The sequence below is a fragment of the Xiphophorus hellerii genome, chromosome 9 (assembly GCF_003331165.1).
Source record: "Xiphophorus hellerii strain 12219 chromosome 9, Xiphophorus_hellerii-4.1, whole genome shotgun sequence".
NCBI classification, from domain to species: Eukaryota; Metazoa; Chordata; class Actinopteri; order Cyprinodontiformes; family Poeciliidae; genus Xiphophorus; species Xiphophorus hellerii.
Genome location: NC_045680.1, coordinates 13,200,857 through 13,221,797, shown reverse-complemented (window position 1 = coordinate 13,221,797; position 20,941 = coordinate 13,200,857). Strand labels below are relative to the sequence as shown.

Sequence of the window (20,941 nt, the reverse complement as noted above, 5' to 3'; positions counted from 1 at the left end):
GTGATGTATTCGTCCTTGTGGGGAACGACTGTGCCTTCATTTTGAGGTGCATGAGGTCAGAGGGAGGAGGCTCGGTGTTAAAGAGAGTTGCTGAAACGTTGATATTAAGTTTTTCTGCCTCTTGGTTTGAGATGTTGCTCCTAGTTGCCAATTCAGTGAAAGTTATAAAGTCTTCAGTTCTTGTGGAAACATGAGGAAATCAAGTCCCTTGGCTAGAGCTGCATCTTCAGGCGGATATATCCCTCACCCAATGGTCTGGGCTAACGAAAGCTGCAAGTCATTTCAGGTTCTGCTCTGGTGGATTAGGTTATGCTGTTGTTGTTGTTGTTGAAACCTGGGTTTTCATTTAAAAATTAAACCTTCTTCTATGTCTTAGGAAGAAGATAGTATAATGTTGACAATTTCAGGGGAACTTGTTTAGTACTTTGTAAAATACCTCTATCTTGATTATACTTCCACCAAGTAACTTAGTTTGTGCCTTGGAAGGTCTATTTGGGCCCAGCTTTAACTTCTTGGCTGACAATCATGTGGCATTAATATTGCCATGGTATGATTAATTTTGTAAATGGGACCACTCCCTTCTACAGCAAAACAACCCTACAGCTTTGGGCTGTGAGGAAAACAAACCCTGGTACTTTAAAGTTGAAATGTTGTCTTCAGGCTTGCAAACTTCCCCTTATTCCGCTAAAAGTAATGATTGTCATTATGGCTAAACATTTTTATTTCATCAGACTGCAGGACATGTCTCCCCTATAGTCGTCCCTCTGTGCATTTGCAAGTTATAGAACGTCTTTGTTCTGTTGCTTGTGCCATAATGGCATCTCCCTCTCTCTGTGTTTTTTTTTATGACTCATTTCACTGTAGACAGGGTTTTTATCTGAACAAAGTGGTTATACTAAGTATTTACTGTATGTGAATACAGCATGGAACCTTCAGGGTTTTAAATATTGGACCCAAGGATGAATCTTAGCTATGGAGATCTACATTTAATTTTCTTATGTCTTTCCTGATTTCTTTTGATTTTCTTTGATCCAACAGAAGAGAGAAGCAGTGCATCTGTAGTGTTGCCTTAAAATATATCATTAGATGTCTCCACAAATACCTCAAATGTTGGGAATTAATCTATAAGAAATCTTAAAGTCATGCATCTGAGCTTTTACAAATTGCTATATACACTTATGTGCATCGCAAATAGAAATAATGTAAATGTATGTAACATAAAAATGTTGTCATTTTACACAGAGTATACAAACAACTTGTTTCAGAGGTGTTTGTCATTTCATGTACAAAAACTAAATTAAGTTTGAATGCACTCAAGACTAACAATGTGAAAAGAATAACATGTTTTGAATTATTATTAAAATACTTAATGTTCTTGATAAACTAAGTGACATAAGCAGAATCTAAATGAAAGGTCCTAAAATTAACAAATCAGATTTAATAGAGAACCTAAAAGATGCTAAGTTTTAAGGTTGTTGCTCAATTTGCTTTGGAATGATTAGAAGAAAAAAATTGAAAGCAAATTTCTTTCTCCTAGTACTGCAACATGGAAGAATATGAGTAAACAAAGTATGTCTGTGTTGGACTTTTTTTCCAGTTTATGCAAGTCCTGAACATTTGACACAAAATGAAAATCTGACGAATCAAAAACTGCATAATTTGCATTTTAGACTAAACCTCCAGGAACAAATGTTTGTGTTGCCTGAATCGCTGGTCTCTCAATTCCCGCTTCGCTTCTGGCTACATCTCGACGAGTTGTGCTGCTGATTTATATGAGTGAGTTCAAGCCAGAGATAGGGAGCAGGTGCTTTATCAAGAGTATTAAGCTTTTAAGGAAAGTCTCCCTCTGGGCTCAGCTCATGCATTTTGTCACTTGATCAGTTGAGGAAATCAGTAGACGAAGAATCTAATTTATTTTTCTTACAAGCTGAAATGTGAAAACCCCTAATAAGATTTGCTGGCAAAGTATTTCATGCTCTGAACTGAGACCTTTGCAGAGTAAAAACATAAAGTTAAAGAGTGGTGAACAACATTTTTTGTCTGTTGGTTGGTTTTGTAGTTATCTACTAGTGACTCCACTATTTTCAGACATTTCAGATGTAACAGCGGAACCAAACAAATAAAATAATATATTTGTCTTTTCATGGTTACCTATGCATATTATCCATCTAACTACTATGTAACTACCTATAGAAATACATTTATATGTAATGCTTTACATGGGTTGTGGTGGGGACAAAAATAGCAGTGTAGGGGCAGAATTGGTGAAAGAACTAACAAAACGGTGTACTATTATGTGACTTGTGTGGCTGTAGATGAGTGTATTATCGTCATGTATGTAAAACTTCCACTTACAACATACAAAACTTAAACCTTTAAGTCCTAAACAGAGCAGTGACGATCCAGCCAGATTTACAGTATGGTAATTCTGCCACACTTTACGCTACCTGAAAAACTACAATGGTTTCTGAAAGGGGAGACTTTGCTCTTTCCAGCAAATATCTGGTTATTACGGTAATTTTTAAAAGATGGCAAATTTTGAAAATAACTTTGCTAGATATTGAAAGTTCCAGTTGTTATGGATAAAAGGGACTTTTAAAGAACTGTGTATAATTAAAATAAGCAAAAATATCCATTATATCCATTTTAAATTTAGGACAAAAAGGGCTTAAGTGAGATGGTTCAGGCTATTAGCTATTAGCTATGGACTAATAGCCATGAGGTGCCACCAAAATTTTAGTAGAAAAGTCCAATTACATTTTATCCAAACATTGGTATCATCAACTTAAATACTCAGTAGCACGATCTGATTTAAACAGTTTAGTGTCATCATACATATGTATTTTATCCATTAGTACATTACTTATTTTGTCCTCTATTTATTCAGGTAAGAATTGTATGATGTACTGTCACAATCAAGCAGCCAAAGGCCAAATAGCACCTTTAAGTTAGTATTCAACAATTAAAAAAATAGATTAAAAAAATAGATTTTGGCTCTATTCTATATAAAATAAATCAAGTCATTTTCTGAACTCAATACAGTTTTTGCTGTAGATTTGTGACAAGTAACGTGATTATCCTGTCATACATCTGTTAGAGTTGTAATTATCCATGTTACAAGCTGTTTTTTAGACTCTGTATAATACTTTCCCATCTTAAATTGGAAAAAGTATTGCTCTGGACAACCATACTCATCTGTATATGCAGTCAAACGTCTACATTGTGCAGTGATGCTTCTCATTGCCATAGTGATGTGGAAATATTGATGTTTTTGTTGTTAGACAGCCTCACACATATCATACAGTGTTTTTTGATGTTCCCTCGATGGGGGCAAAAAGTTGTCTAACTGTCCTGACAAAAGTCATTGTTGATTTCACTGTTGTAGGGGAAAGACTCTAGGGCTGCAGATAAGACTGTTGCCATGGTCCTGAAGGAGATACCAAGTAAGGCGTCATCAGAAGGGAAGCCCCTCCTCACGGTGACTACCAAGGTGGGCAGATCCATTCCAGAACCCCCCGCCTTTAAGTGGGACGTCTTCATGTGTTGGTGACACTGAAACATTGGCAAAGCTTAGCGTGTCCTACAGCTGACCTCCACTGTCTGCTAACTCATTACTTGAGGCTTATGACTGTTGTATCTAACAAAAGAGTGACTATAATTATATTTTCCAGCTGCTCTATGGGGTATAAAACACTTTACATTTCTGCATTTATTCAGTGAATAAATGATGTAATGGACAGCAAAAGTAGGGTCAGTTTGTTGCAGTAATTCATATTATATTTTATCTTTTCCAGTTAGGCATTAAGAAATCATGATGCCCTTCTTAAAATGTATTCTGTGGTATATTGAGTGCAGCATAAAGGATTCATGGGAGGTGCTGGCCAAACTTCTTGTCCCATTCCTAATGAGGTCAGTTAAAACTTTATGACTTTTGCACCTCATAAGCAGCTAATCAAAGTGTGTGAAAGCATTTTCTAAATGCTATGCATAATAGTATAGCATTGTGCTTCAGTCTGAGCTCTCTTTGTTATAAATGTTGCAAAATATTTTCTTTTAGAAATGTTTAGCAGGATGGAGTTTCCAGATGCCAAAATAGATTCTTGTGTGCTGTGCTTGTTTGTTTGTTTCTGTGAAGTGTGCGAGTGCTGCTGTGTATGTATGAATATTTATGTCTAGATAGTTGTGGCAAATATTATATTTATATTTATTTATAAGCTTAAAAGCATCTGAAACAATTTTACCAGTCATTGTTTAAGTAAGACGATAAATAAAAGTGGTTTCATAACTTAAAGCTCATATTCAGCTTGATAGTTACAGTCACTATGTGTCATATTGTAAATGCTAAAAGGACAAAAAGTTAAGCCTACTTTTGTTCGGTTTTTAACCAGGAGCTGCTAATCACAGCTAAATCTGACAACCTAGAGAAGATTGTTTACAATAAATACAGACACTGTAAACAGATTCTAATTTTTCCAATACAAACTTTACACAAACACATGTGCAGAAGAGAGCAGCTGGTGCAAGTCAGCACTGTTTTGCAAAGGGCAGCTGGTAAATATTTTATGCATGAGCTGAGTAAGGGAATTACAAAAATGTTCCTTCTTAAGAATTGTATTTTGATGACATGACATCTCAATATTTGGAGTTTCTTAACACTCTAAATTCATACACACATTTGAAAGAGAAAAGGATCATATTGATATACAGTTAGCGTCATATGTCAGTAAACTGTTTCATTGTAAGCACACCAACTCACATCACATTTATTGCAAATGTATTGATAAATTGTATTAAAAATGTAGCTAGGTCTGTCCAATGTAGGAATATGCTTAAATAAATCTAAGAGGGAAGCTATCTTTACCTTTTCCTAAAAGAAAAATCGGTAACACTTTATTTGACAGGTTGTGAATAAGACTGTCATGACACCGTCATAAACATGACATAAAACCTGTCATGAACATGAGTAAGTCTTCATGAATATTTATGACTGTTGTCATAAAGTGTCATTCAGTAAATCATGACACTTTTAATACAAAGTTGACATTATTCAAAATGTCTTCGCTATGACAACTTGATATCAACCAAAAAATCCTGATCTGACATAAATTTGTTATAAAAGTATTGCTGATTAAACTTTAGCTTTAATAACATAAAGCTACATATTTTTTAAAGTTTCAGATAAGTGTCAAATAAAGTGTAACCGAAAAATCTCATAAGTAGTTTTGAAATTCTCTTAAAATGTTCACCCACTCCCACCTACTCATTTTTAGCTTTAGCAGAAATAGTGTGGGTTTAGAAAACACAGAGCCATCATAGTTTGCTAAAACTTATCAAACCATTCTGAAATCCAGTCATTCTCAACATGGAGGTTTATAATTTGATGTAAGGGCAGCTCTGGCCCATTAGAATGAGTCACAAAATACGAAACAAACCTCCAGTATTCAGGCCTTTGCGACTAAATTACCACCCACTGAAGCAGCTAAAATATGGTAATGAGTAAAGTTCTGATACAGACATTTTTAAGTGATCCAAAAACATACAATAAATGTGTTTTACAGAAAACTAAAGTACTCATGCTGGAGAGCTAGAATTAGTATTAGGTAAATTTTATTCTCCCTCTGTGAATTTTATGAACCACAAAACACAGGCTTTGAAAGTCCATATATATATATATATATATATATATATATATATATATATATATATATATATACAGTATATATATACAATACAGACCAAAAGTATGGACACACCTTCTCATTGAATTCAATGAGAAAGTGTGTCCAAACTTTTGGTCTGTATTGAGTACAGACCAAAAGTTTGGACACACAGTTGTGTTTGGTCTGTACTGTATATATATATATATATATATATATATATATATATATATATATATATATATATACAGTATATATATTTTTTTTCTTATATTTCTGTTATACACCTTCCAGTTAACATAGTATTTTCCATCTTCTCCACCTCCCGCATGTCCTCACCTCAGGTTCTGACAAGACTAGTTGCTCCCTTGACAGCAATATCTGAGAGATTTCTTGGAGTAAAGCCCAAGTGGCGCAATTAGCCAAGATTTTCCATTACATAATTTTTTTTTAAGATTACCTCTTCAAACACTTGTAAACAAAACGCCAGAGTGTGTTGAATAGGAGAGGAGGAAAAATAGTAGCATAGGAAGAGCATATGGAAAATGTCAACAGGATATAACAGCAACGTTCCTGCTGCTCAGAGTAATAGGCAAACGGTTCAATAAGCTCCTCTCCTGGGTTTAAACTCAACCTATAATTAGTCTTTGCTTGGTACCTGCGTTGTGCTTGAATCATCTCCCAGGAACAACACAGCCTATCTTCTATCCCTGTTTTTTGGATGACTGAAGAAAATGAGATGTCATTATTTCAGTTTTAATGAAAGTTGTAAATGTTTTGAGGAAACAGCATGATTACAGTGCTTACTAAAATCTGTGACACTAATACATTTTAGACTCAATATGAAACAAACAATTATGTCCCATGGGTTTATACTAATGTACCCAACAGTCGGTAATTGGGTTTCTCTTGTAATTTCTCAGAAAAGCTAATAAGAAAGGATGCACTGAACGAGCATTACTCCACATAAAAACATGTTTTAAAAACATGTTTTGTAAATTGCATCTGATGTGGAAAATATGAAAATTATTTGACGAATGCCACTGACCAGCATATTCTCAAATATGACAAATTATGCCATTTTTCCTCAAAGGTTTCATCCAAGCAAAACGTCACAATTTTTGTCAAAAGTTTTCTACACAGTTGTTTTGATTACAAATATGTATATTTTTCAGTCACATTCAATCCAGTTAGTAGGAAAGTTTCTGATTTGCTTTTATTTTGAAAGGGTGTCAGCCAAATCTCTTTCGGTTCAAAATTATTACTTCAGCGTTGTTTTTATTTAACAGAATAAAGTTGTAGCACATTCATGCATTAGTTTCCTCTATGCATGGGTTCATGTAGGTTTATTGTCAAAAGACAAGTCATGGCAACTTTTATTATTTGTTGTAATCTGAGCTGGTAGGGGCATGTAGATAATTAAATAAGACTGGTCCAAGATGGATCCTTGAGGCATCCAATGAAAAGTTACCTATTGACACAAAGAAGTAAATGTTCTTTAAGTAAAACTCGAACCAGTCAAGTACCGTACCAGAGTTCAACCCAGTTCTGCAGTTGCTTTAATAATTTACCATGGTCAACAGTGTTGAATGAACCAGCACTATGGTTCTATACAGTCCGTATTTATGCAGAGGTCAGGTTAGTCTCAGTACTGTGGTGAGCGCACGGAAATAGGAAAAATAATTGGAGAGAGGAACGTGCAACTTTTATTAAGTTAAATATGCAAACATGTCCACCAACTTTTAAATGTCACAGAGTGACATTGTCCCTCATCTGGAAGCAGCTGGCAGGCTTTTCTAAACTGGTACTAGAACATGAACCTTAATAAAACACAAAACACAAACACTGGGAGTTTATGAAAGCAAACATCTGCAGTAAAATTGTGCTATCAAAGTCCATAAGCATGCAACCAGCTTTATTAGGCTGCTTTTAGCCTCAGCACTGATTTCTACCAACAGCTGTTGACAATATTTAATATATTTACCCATTTAACTCCAAGTAAAATACTATTTCATTTCAAATAATTTAGGGAATATTGTCTTATCTTTGTAGTTTTCTCCTATGAATCAATTAAACAACAGATTGGTTGCTGGTACTTACTTTTCACCATCACTTTTCATAATGTTGCTCTACAAGTAAAACCTTTGCATATTTTCTGCATATTTTCTTAAGAAAATATGTTAAGAAAAAATATTCAAAGATGACTTTGGCGACTGGGGGGAGCGCTCATGCCGCCCCCACAAGATGTCGCCCTGTGCAGTCACCCATGTAACCCATATTAGAAACCGCAACTCAAGTGAAAAGCCAGAAAATATTGAATAATTTATTGTACTATTTAAAATAGATCTTATACAAACAGTAATTTACAGATGTCTGCAACAGACATAAATTGTTATTCACAGACAGATGATTTTCTGGTTATCATCTAGTCAGCTGGCCTCATGTGGATTCATGAATATCATTTACGTTATTAAGAGCTTGTCTGCCTCCAGTCATCAGGTCTCCTCTGAGTTTTCCAAGTGTTCACTGCTGACATGTAATAGATGAGTCAGCCAAGAGGCAGCTTGTAAACAGCTTTAAATAATGTGCTGGAAACAAGAACAACAGAAGGTTTTTTTTTTCCTTTTGGATATAGAAAAGCAGTGTGGAACATACAGCACAGTACTTTAATTATGAAAGCTGTGCCTCCAAACAAGTAAAAGTATATTTTATTTATGTTCCCAAAATAGGTATTTTTCTTTCGAAAAAATAGAACAATCAGAATGTTTAAATTGTTTAAATAAATAAAAAACCAAAAAGATCTTAATTTATGAACTGTTCTGTCAAAGTCCTTTCAGATAAACCAATCTCATGTAGTTTCACATCTATACATTGCTTATCCGGCTGCAGTTTACAACAGAAATACTGAAGATAGAGTCCAATCAGACATAATGTAAATCAAGGTTGAGATGATTATCTCATCCATCTTAGAGGTCTCTTTTAGGAGTCTGCTGCACATACCGACCTCTGTATGTATTAGCCTTTTTTTCCACATGCAGACTTTAGCAGTTTTCACTGCCAAGGCTGTCTATATATTCATAAAATTGATGTTATAAAATCAAATCAAACTTAGCAGAGAAAACATTATATGAACAACTAAATAAATAACCCCTTAAAAAATCTGGCACTATTACATTTTACTTATAATTTGTCTCTATTTATAAGGACTCAGCAAAAATACAGCAGCCTTGGGCAAAATAACCTCCCTTCTCAATGCAAGGCTTCCTGTGAGCTACATCTTTCTTCTGACACCAGCAGAAACCCTCAGTCGCCCTAATTACTTGTGCTGGCTCAGCATTTTCACAGACTCTCACACAACAAAGCGATGACCCTTGTCTGGGTTTGTATTCTTCTACTTTTTTTTTCAAAGGATTGCTGTGAGTTGCAAATCTAAAATTTGTGTTACTGGCATTTCCATTTTCTTTAGAGCGAATCCAATCGTTCAGCTTGTATTTTGGCAGAATATCAATTTTAAATTGAAGTGACAAAAGAAAAACATTTTGTTTAAATATGCATGATGTCAAGATGATGTGAGATCTCCCAAAATCCCATTTTAGAACAGATGTTCAAATAAATAAGAATATGAAAGCAGTGAAAGGGAGGCGCTCTGCCAAGATGAAGTAGATCTGTTCAAATCTCATGTTTGGGAATCCCATGTAAAAGTTGTTCAAGTTAAAACATGCAGCAAAAGAGATATGGCCATGTGCATTATCCTACATTTTCCCTGCAGTAGAAGTTTTTATTTTTATATAAGGATGACGATGTGTAAAGGTTGGAGTTAGAAGATGACCTGGTAGACTTTTAATTATTCATGTTTCTGTGAACATCATTTATAATCGATATATAATAATAATATATAATTGACTAGTAAAAGGTTGATTTTCTTAATAATTTTTAGTATAAAGATTATCACTATAAAAAAGGATAATAACAAATGAGACGCATGATGGTTTTTGATGATGACATTAATGATTGATATGATTTTGTCTAGAAGGAATAAAGTATTAGAAGTTGAAGTGAAAATAACAGTAAGCTGAGTAAAAACAAATGCAAAATAAAAAAAATCACATAAACATTTAAAATTTAAAAGCAAATTTAAATCAAGACATTAGTAAAAAGTTCATTTTATAGTACATGTTCAAAGTATAAAAAAGCTTTTTCTATGTATATATATATATATATTTTAAATCATTACTGCTCTTAATTAGCAAGTACATGTAATGTTGTCCAAAATGTATCTCCTTTTTTGTTTTAGCTCACAAAAACATGAAAAGGGTCTGCTAACTTCACTGCAATTAAAAAATAATAAGAAGAAATCATTTGACATTCCTGAGCTATAAGTTTTGGATATTAAAAATGATTCTTTATTCTGTATTGCTCACACAAGAACACATACTGAAGATGTTAATTATCTGAGCTACTCGATGAACATACTGTACAGTGGACCTGTAATTCCCACACTGAACAATTTTTTATGAACCATATGGCAGGTTGCAGACCCCTTCATCCTTCATAATTAAACCTCATGCACCTTTATTAAAATTCAACTTGTGAGAACGGCCAAAAGAGCAGCTACAGAAAGTAAAGTAGCATGCTCCCTCAATTCTGTTTTGTTTTTTTAGTTGTTTTTTCTTGTCAATCTGGCCAAGCTGGCAACTGCATGTGGTGGCTTATCTGTCTAATTTTCACCTCCAAACTTTGTAGCATTGGTGGGAAAATTGGTTACCTTATGAATAGAGATACTGACATGAAGGCAAACCATCCTGCTGCTGCACTGACAAACCCACAGTGAAAGAGAGTTGTTAGCAGATTCATAGTTTGGAAGGTGAGCTCACATAAGTTAAGTAAGTATTTCAGGGATGCATTCATTAAGTGTGTTTTCATTCTGTGATTCTTATCAGGGCATCTCACCTGCACGCTGTAAGTAAAGTTTAGTAGTCAGGTTGTCTCTCATTTTTGGTTGTTCATTCTTGGGTGACATAAATACCATAATTTCCGGACTACATGCACCTAATATATGGGTTTTTATCAACCTGTTTCGAAAGACTGGACTACTGCATGATTAAGAGGACACCACAAGCTCAAGAGTGATTTTCCTTGAGTCGAAAGTGACAGGGCTGCCCAGTGGTGCAGTTTGTAGCTGTTGCCTTGCAGCAGATTGTGGGTTCTTTCTGCATGGAGTTTGCATGTTCTCCCTGTGCATGTGTGATTGTCTCCAGGTACTCCAACTTCCTCCCACGGTCCAAAAATATTGACTGTCACATTAATTGGTCTCTCTAAAATGTCCTTAAGTGTAAATCTGTGACTTGAGATTTACACTTCAGGCTTCTCTGCTGCTTACTTCGCCGGTGAACAGAGTCATTCCTGACCACCCTGATTTACATTATGTCTGCTCTGCTGCAAACCCTTTCAAGTCCTCCGAGAAACGTGTGAAAAATGCGACATTGAATATGACTTCAGTGGTTTTGTAGTTTTAGTTCGCAGTAGATTGCAATCAATAACTTTTCCTGGTATTTTTTTTATTAAACATCCGCGTTACATGCAGTGTTTGGAAAAATTATTTATGGTACATATTGTATCAAAAAAAAATTTTAAAATCTATCTTTGTAAATATCTCATGTTACATCGGCACAATACAAAATATTTCCACCGTTTTCTGATTTTCATTTGCTCAAAAGTTTGAAAGCAGCCTAACATAGTTCTTCCCCTTCATTGTAATGTGCAACAATGTGTTTGTCATTACATGGACCTTACCACAAGGGCCGCTTTTCATTGGCTGATACCCATTCTACGTGGTCACGTGCGCGGCCGTCTCACAAACACACTTAGCTTCCCGTTAGCTAAGTACAGCATAATGGCAGAACTGATACAACTTCTACACCTTGAAGCCTGTCTGCTACACAGTCTTACGTTAGCTAAACAGATCAATATGCAATGTGTCTGTATCTGACATACACTAAAGATTTTATTTTAGCAGAAAAGGCTTTGGACTAAACTGTTTCTTGTGTTAGCCACGTTAGCACCAAGTACAGCTAGTCAATCAACCATCGCTGTGTTCAGGGAAGCGCTGATTAATAATCGAGAAATAAATATCAAGCCTGGAAACTTGATATCGTAACGGACTGAATGTTATGTTTTTAACGTAATCTTTGCTCGTCTTGCGGGGAGCAGGCGGTTGCCACGGTAACAGGTGTGCTTAAGCTACAGAGAGAGAGAGAGTAAAAAGGTAGGAGTGGTTTTGAGTTGATCACCTGTTCGGGTTATTTTACCTTTGTTTCCCTTTGCTGTGGCGCATTACAGCAGCTGTAGTTTCTAAACGTTGGACTAATTACCTCGTTCGTTTGTGAGTTTACGTCATTCACAACAAACATCAAATAGAACAAATATATTTCATAAAATTTTAACAAACAAATGGCTTCTACCGCGATAATTATGTGAAATTAAATTAATTTTATCCCAACTTCAGAAGATTTGCCTTTACCTTCAGAGAGCTCTTTGGTTCCTCCTATCAGTCTGTAGCTTCTCATATTGACGTCATCAAACCAAATTTCAGATCTACCATAACTGACTGTCACCTGCTGGCCTCAGGTTTGCAATCAGCTTGTGACTAAGAAACCAGTAACCTCCTCCCAGATGATGACATGAACTTGTTACTTCCTCTGTTTATTGTAGTAGCTGATATATTGTGAAAATCCGGTAGAAATGATTCACTAATCGAGTCATGTTTACATAGAAACAAAGCACCGCGAGGCTTTGTTTGTGAGACTTGCGGTCACGTGGGTCGGTTGTGGGCGGAGCTTGGTAAGGTCCATAAAATTCCAATTGAACGCAGTAGTCTTTGGTTGTAACGTGAGAAAACATCAGGGGTTTGAAATCCTTCAGATTGTATGTATCCATATTTCTAGTAGCCATCTGCTGAGTATAATCATGATCAGTATTCATGGATGGATTAAAATAGATTATTTAAAACAATAAGCTTCTGATACATCTGATACAAACGTGATTTTCAGTGATTTGCTTTGCATAAAAAAGTAAAGCAAAAAATTTAAAAAGCAGGTATATTTTCCCCACAAAACTCCCCCAACAAAATAACTTTGAAGATGACAATTTCTTTCGTGACACAGGGAAATTACTGTCATGTGAATCATGCCCAAAGAGCAGATCTTCACTTCATGTTAGCAAGCTGCAAAGGACATAATGAGAGTTTCGCAAAAATATGCCATGTGAAAGCCTGAACTGTCTCATCCATTTGTCCTTACAGCTGGTGAGCGAGCAACAAGAGAGTCGGCCGCTATTAAGCCCTTCCATCGACGATTTCCTCTGCGAGACCAAATGTGATGGGATTTCCCGCCCAGTGACTTCCAACACAGCCGGTGCGATTCTTTTCCTTTCACTCTGTTCAATTACTGATAACACAAAACACATGAGGGACTTCAACAATAAGCTCGCAGCTGCTTTCAACTGATATGTTTTTATCAGCCATCTGAGATTTGCTTGTCTTCTGTTTGGATGTATCAGATGTCTGTTATTTGAACACCCACATGTTCATTGTTACAACTTATTCAACACATATTTTCACATGAGGTTTGCATCCGACAAAAGAACAAGGCTTTTCAGTCACCAAATTAGTTTGTGTTGCAGCCAGTAATGGATTGTGCCTTTTTAAGACAGGGCATATGTGCACCATTCAAACAGGATTATCAATGGCAATGCAATGCCAGCGCCAACTGTTTTTCTGGCTCTTATTTTTAAACAAATTAGTTTCTGTGAGTTCCCATGTTACTCGGATTTTCTGTGTTTTCTGTTCATCTGATGCTGAACAGAGGTGTCTAGTGTTTGTCCCAACTAGAGATGACTTCTAGACAAATGTTAGAAATATAATTTAAAAAGTGACATATTCTTTTTTTTTTTCTTTTCTTTCAGTAAGTTTGACTCTTTTAATGTTTTTAGCATTTAAGCAACAGATAAAACTGTGGAAATCTGTGAAAGGGCAAAAATCATTCAGACCACTATCATCCTGGTTTAGATGGTAACTGATCAAAAAGTCCTACCATCTGCAAAGTCATAATTTGCAGAGCCAGTTTGCACAGCTGACATGTGTCATTTCTAAACTGGCCACTGACTAATGTTGATTCAGCTGAGGAAAGAAATAGCAGAACGTTTTGGGAACCCCTCAGCCTTCTGTCTCACAGCCTCATGGTGCTCCTGCTGTCACTGGCATCAACTAAACACACAAATCAAATTCAAACAAAATAACAGATAATCCTTTCTTTTTAGGAAACATGAAAAGCTTAAAATTTGAGCTTGTCTGAGACGATACAAAACAATACAGATTTGATTTTTGATTTTCATGATAAAGGTTTTTTTCATGGACTTCTCCAAAGCTAAATGATAGTTGGCCAAGATTAATGAAGATAATCACAAACAGAAGTACTTCCATCCTCATTAGACATCAGTCTTTGTTCTCTCAGTTCTTTGTGTAGCTGTAGTTTAGCTAGTCATTTATGCCCAGTTAAAGAAAATGAGATGAGAATAATGCTGTCATTGTGCCAAGACACAATGTGCATTAGTTTAACAGAATTGGTCTACTGACCAACATATGGTGAATAGAGAAAGAGTGTGTATTATAAAGGGCATAGTTTTATTGTAACACCATAATAGAACCAGAGCAGGCGTACAGACAGCACTGTTTCTAAAAAGCCTTATACACATAATGCATAATGCAAGCTATTGTTCTCCATTTGGTAAATCGATTAAATTTACTATGATGATACTTTAGATAAGATCCTCATTCACCTTTTTACAAACAGATTGGTTTGGTGGTTTGTGTATAATAACAAAAAATAATTTTAAGGTGTTTCCTATGTCTTTGTTATGACAACTTGTCATTAACCAAGAAATCATGATCTGACATAAATTTGTGATATAAGTATTACTGATTATACTTTAAAATTATGTAGCTTTATGTTATTAAAGCTAAAGTTTAATCAGTAATACTTTTATAACAAACTTATGTCAGATCATGATTTCTTGGTTAATGTCAAGTTGTCATAACGAAGACATTTAATTAATGTCAACTTTATGTTAAAAGTGTTATGATTTACAGTCATAAATATTCATGAAGACGTACTCATGATTATGACAGGTGTTATGTCATGTTTATGACATGGTATCATGACAGTCTTATTCACAACCCATCAAATAAAGTGTTTCTTCCCAGTAATAGAACCAACTAGACTTACTATAACCACTGAACATCAGGTGACAAATTTGCATGTTGTTTGCCTAGTGATGAGCGACAGACCTTAAAACAAATCATGGCTAACACTACTCAGAAAGTTTATTCTCAAAATAATAAAGAGCTTTCTGCCAAAGCCTTTATGGTGGAGAAATATATATTTTAGTCATCGTAGTTACGTGAAGGATTAAAGCAAAAGCAAGACAGTCTGACTTTTATACAGACCAAACTAAATGTCTTGAATAAGAACAGTCCTTTGCAATTGTGATATTGCACACCCTGTTGTGATGTCAACTGTGATTTGATATATTTGCAAAGATGTATGCAGGGCATATGACTGATGATTAAGCTTGGCACACTTCCTGGTCACATAGCAGTGTCTCTTTAAATGGATGCAGGTCTCCTAATATAGCTGGCACTGTACCAATTTTGTCATTATCACAGGCATTATTGGCATATCAGACTTGACAAAGGCATGCTTTCTAGATAGGATTGAAGTAATTAATTTAATCTATAGACACTCAAATGTTAAAGCAAGCTTATATTCTCTGAGTCAGCTAATTTGTGGACATTTAAACCACCAAACAGAAAATTGGTTGGTAAACACAGCATCTATCCAGTCTCACCAAGAAATGGAGAAACCTTTTTGACATTACAGTGTTTTCATGAGTAGCTTGCACCCGTTTTAAAACACTGAAAACAGTTCAGACAACTACCCTCCTGAGTCTGTCTCCTTTGATTTGTAATTACCCTCGTCATCTAAAAGGCACAAGGCATGAAAGCAAGCATAGTCTCTAATTACACACAGATTTCAGTCAGCAAATGCTCTCTGGTTGGTTGTCATAAAACAGAAACATGCCAATTATTCAGACATGTGCCTGCAGCTATGCCTTCACGCTCTACAAAATATACAGTCAAAACCTTTGGAGAAAAAAGTGAAATACTTCAGTTTTTACCAAGTACAAAAATCCAGATTTAGTTGACATATTCTTGTTTTTTTGGGGGGGGAGGGTTGCATGATTTCTATAAAAGCTGTTTTTATTTTTATCCAACTTCAAAAAACAGGTAAAATTATATGAAATAGTTTATTTTAGAGAAACAAATTAGACAAATGCATTTTATGGAGAATTTAGCTAAATTTAAATTAGCAGTAGCATTCATCTGGAAGCAGCAGCCTTCCGATTACTTTAAATTAGAGTTGTCAGTGAGCAGGAACGCTGTCCTCAGTACAGGGATAGTAAATTACATTTTTAAAATGAATAACCAAGAAAGCAAGCAGACAGACATGCGAGTGATGTGTACATGAGCATGATTGACAGCACTAAGATCTTCCTGCTGGCTCTGACAGGGTGTGGTCCATTTCTGCAGATGGCAGTAGAACCACAAGAAGAAGTCAATGGAGTTTGAGTTTTTCACAGATTATCAGTCTCATATTTCGCTGTCAGGACATAGTTACAGTTTAATCAAATATGGAAAAAACATATTTTTAAAAGTTGTCTACTGCAGCTTAAAGAACAAAAGCTGAATTTACAATAAATCTGACTGCAATCACAATAAAACCAGTGAATAAGAATTAAATATCCTCACTGAAAGACCTTTTTCCTTTCCCTCTCATCTTTGTTTCTTATACAACCAAGTGAACAGTTTATGCCCCAATGTAGAGTTTATTTACTGAAAAACCAAGCTGATAGCTTTTTGTTTTAAAAAGTCTTCACTGACAGTTTGCACTTGCCATGTACAGTGGTTTGTCTTTGTTAGCAGCCTAACTTCTCTCTTTTTTTATTTTTTTGCTCTTACAGTTCTTTCTTCGACACTGGACCTTTTAGATCTCAGTGAACCGGGAGAAAGGAGGAATAGCAAGGACAAGAAAAGTGCTCTGGTGTCCCGGGGTGACGGTCAAAAGAACAGCTCACACAAGAAAAAGACAGATGAGACAGAGCTGATCCAGGTGGAAGTTGAACAGACAGGACCAGGCATGCGAAACCCTGAGAGGGCATCGCTTGAGTCAGGTAGAGACAGTTTGCTGTTTATCAAAATTTAAAGAAGTCACTAGTCCCTCAATGAACCAGCAATTATTTAGAATTTTAATACCTGGAAACAACTGTTGTCTGACTCACAAAATAAATTGAAATCTCTGTTTGGTTTTAATTTTATGAAGCCAATATATTCAATGAAGGGAAAATATTAAAGAAAATACTCTGCAATGCTTTATGCTCACGTCACCTCTGTGCTCTAAAGTTACAAAAACGTCACAAGCCTTTCTCTGCAATTCTGGCACTTTCCCTCCATAGCAATAATTTCCATTATTCTGCCACCTCAAACATCCTCAGGATAGGCCACAGAGGGGGCGAACCAATTTAGGGTAATGACAGCTATCATTTTGAAAGGCATTTCCAGGATAGGGCCAATTACTTTTGCATTTGGCGTCTGAAAAGGTGAAAGGGATAAGTAATAATGCACTGGAAGTCAAAGAGAGTGACACTGATTTAGGTCCTGAAGCTTTTTGAGAAAAATATCAGCTCTTCTTTTATTTGTGAAATATCAGTGGCAATTAAGACCTGTCAGACTTAATTGGTTATTTTGTAGGTCATGTTTTACTGGAAAGTTTCATGCTTTTTACTAGGATCAAAACATGATTGTGTTTGGATTCAGTTTTTCAATTCAGGTTGTTTCAAAACTATTGTGTGGCAATCATCATGTTTTTGTATTTCAATTATGTTTCCTAGTTACCATTGGATCGTTGGATAAATGGGAAGAACTTAATCCCAAAGCTGAGAAGAATGGCAACAGAAAATGGAAGCTGGAGAGACGGCGCTCTTCAAAAAACTCATCCAATGAGTTCTTGTGGTAGGTTGTTTTTGTTCTGCCTACAAATTAAAGATATAACAAAAATGATCCTATGTTCTTTACTAATCTGTACTTCACATCATGCATGATATGATGTTGTTATATGATTTGTTATGATACGACCCATACGAAAAAGCTGTTCCCTTGTCAGCTGAAATGTAAATAATCAGTAATGTCTGCATACTGAGAATGCTTAAAGTAGCAACAGATGTGGCTTTTGTACTAAAACAGTCTGGTCATAATAAAATAAACCTTCAGTTTCTGCTCATTAAGCAACACAACACCATCTGCACATTGTAGACAAAATGCTAATCACACTAAAACTAGTTTGTTAAGGCAGCATGTCTTTTACAAGCAAAGAACATTTATTTTGATGTGAATTTTCTTAAAAACATGAGAACCATAAAACCATTCTGCTCTCCACATAATAACAACAAAACAACTGACTATCCTAACAGATACCAAATGTTTTTGCTAATGTTCACCGAAATTTGGCCTCCTCTATTGCGTTGCAAACATTGTTTATATCAGTGGTCCCCAACCACCGGGCCGCGGACCAATTGGTACCGGGCCACGCAAGAAATAATGAACTACTTCCGGATGTTTTATTTTGAAAATCCCAAACCGGATTTTACCGGTTACGTCTTGCGCGTCAAAATTGAGCCAACTTGCAGCAGAATGAGTAACAAAACAACCTCGGAGCAGCTGAAATCTGAACATATTTGAACTTACCGGGAAACAGACTTAAAACAAATCATTTGTTTTTAGCTTTAAACGTTGACATTAACCCTTTAAGACATAAATTTAAAATGTCTGTATGGATATTTTTTCTTATTTTAATTGTGCGCAATTCTTTAAATGTTCTGTGAGTAAATATATTTTCCCATTTATCCATAACAAATGGAACTTTAAATATATAGCAAGATATTTTCACAATTTACTGTCTATTAAAAGAGCACCCTTCAGATTAATTTCACTCCCTGCTACAGAGGGGGTGAAATTACCGGAATAACCCAATATTAGCTGGAAAGCGCAACATCTCCCCTTTCAGAAACCATTGGAACTTTTCAGATAGCGCAAAATGTGGCAGAATTACGGTACCGCAAATTTGACTGGAAAGTCGCTGCTCCGTTCGGTCTGGAAGGGTTGATTGCATTAGAAGCACCAAAAGGATTTCCACATATGATCACATATGTGTCAAGTAAAAACACCCAGATAAAATAACTTGTAACGTGCTATATTGCACCTCATGTTGATGTTTTTCTCCCGCAGGTCTATAGACTGCAAAATCCAATCTGACTCATCAAATAAGAACTTGTTGGAAGCAAACACCAAAGCAGAGCCAGAATCAGCCTTGGCATCACAAGTAAGTATTCAGTATTACAGCAGAAGAGCTGAGAGATAATGTCACTACCGTGAGCTCTGTGTGTGCAATTTAAACCCTGTTCATTGATATGAACAGTTTAACATATCCAATCATCATTTAGACATTTTAAATGAGTTTAACTTATTTAACAACTGCACAATGGTGATGTATATCCAAGCTTGTGTCTGACAAGTCACTCTGTTCTGTCATTGTTTACCCATCATTTTGTCCTAACACCTACAATTCTTCCATTTCAGCTCAACAGGCAGTATATTAGTGGAAGACATGTAAGCCTCCCTATATATCCTTTCAGCAACAAAAGACTTTTACATTTGCACCACTTCAACAGCATGACACCATCTCAATAAGGACCAAAGTCCTAGTTATTCGAAGGAATCAACATTCACTGTTACCATTTCCTTTTGTGGTGCCTTTATGTCCAAATGTCACGCGCTTCTCTTTTTCGTTGACGCCGCTCTGTAGGTTAACGTAAGGAGTCTTGTTTCCAGATGCCATTATTAGATTAATAGCCTATGAATTATTTAGCTGCTTTACCCTGAGCCCATTAGTGTTGGTCCTACTAAGCAAGCATATATCACCTTTTCAGCTCTCATGAATAATAGATTTTGGAGTAAAGATAGAAGCTCCACATGGAAGGACCTTATTGACAAACAAACACAGAAATGTGTTTCACTTTGGAATTACAAGCTATATCTGTGACTCAGATACTGTGGAGATTAGTTTTACTTTCCTGTCTACTTAGTGACCCTTAAACCAACACACCCTCTTCACATACATAAAAATACATGGAAAAGCATGCATGCATAGAGGAAACATGTCTTGCATGATTTATTTCCCAACTAACTAACAACAATTGTGTGGCTCAATTATTTGAGCTTAAGGAAAAATCCACCCTAACTCATGATAAAAAATTAAAAAAAACACTCTTGCATCCTCTTTAAATTATAGAGCTTTATGTGTTTTAGGTACATGGCATGGGGTTTTTTATACACGTCTTTTTAGGTCAATAATAACATAGCAAAATCTTATTTGATTTTAAATGCATGAGGATTAAACCACTGCATAGCCTGATAAAATGATACAACCTAGATAATTTCCACACTAATATCCTAGAATTGACTGAGGGTTCACTTTCTTTTACTGAAAATAAAAGCAAGAAAGACAGTCAGCATTCACCCTAATGGTAAATCATAATCTACATAGTTGTATCCTGAAATTTGCTTTACTACATCCATAGTAAAACCTCTGATTCAATTATAGGTACAACAGGCAACATTCAGTTTTTATCCCTTTTTATGATGCCCTCTTTATAATGACTTAGCATTTTGATTTGCAATTGAACTTTGTTTGCACCATGATGGAAAATAAGCATAACTTAGCAACAGTAATTAAGAGGACAGCCAGAGTATTCTTACTCCACTTTGCAATTTGTGTGACATTACTTATTTTACTAAAGAAAGGCAAGAAATACACAATGATCACATGATGTGTGATCATTTATATATAAAAGAAAAGAAATCTGAAATCTTTTCAGTTAAGTCATTTTTAATTTCTCAACTTTATCTTAAATCATAACTAAATAGTCCTGTTCTCAGTTGAATGAAAATTGTTGTTTGGTTTCTAATTGAATATTGTCCACAGATAATTATGCTGTAAAGATGTAGAAAATTAAATTCCCTGTTTTGTGTCCCTTTTGGGTGGATTTTTCCTTTAAAACACCAACTGCAGTGTATTAAAATAATGTTTTGCCATCCCAAAGGGCACCAGAAACTC

The 20,941-nt window shown here is 35.5% G+C and overlaps 1 protein-coding gene across 3 annotated transcripts in view; it reads left to right on the top strand.

The window, feature by feature from the left end:
• Positions 1-20,941, top strand: part of pex5la (peroxisomal biogenesis factor 5-like a) — an 80,606-nt gene that overhangs the window by 29,441 nt on the left and 30,224 nt on the right. The window contains exons 2-7 of one of the 3 annotated variants that reach the window (XM_032571714.1): positions 3,386-3,490; positions 12,958-13,069; positions 16,734-16,943; positions 17,661-17,781; positions 19,054-19,147; positions 19,405-19,434. In XM_032571714.1, coding sequence (XP_032427605.1) covers positions 3,386-3,490; positions 12,958-13,069; positions 16,734-16,943; positions 17,661-17,781; positions 19,054-19,147; positions 19,405-19,434 — 672 coding nt within the window. The remainder of the gene's footprint in view (positions 1-3,385; positions 3,491-12,957; positions 13,070-16,733; positions 16,944-17,660; positions 17,782-19,053; positions 19,148-19,404; positions 19,435-20,941) is intronic. The other 2 variants (XM_032571716.1, XM_032571715.1) reach the window with 2 other exon arrangements.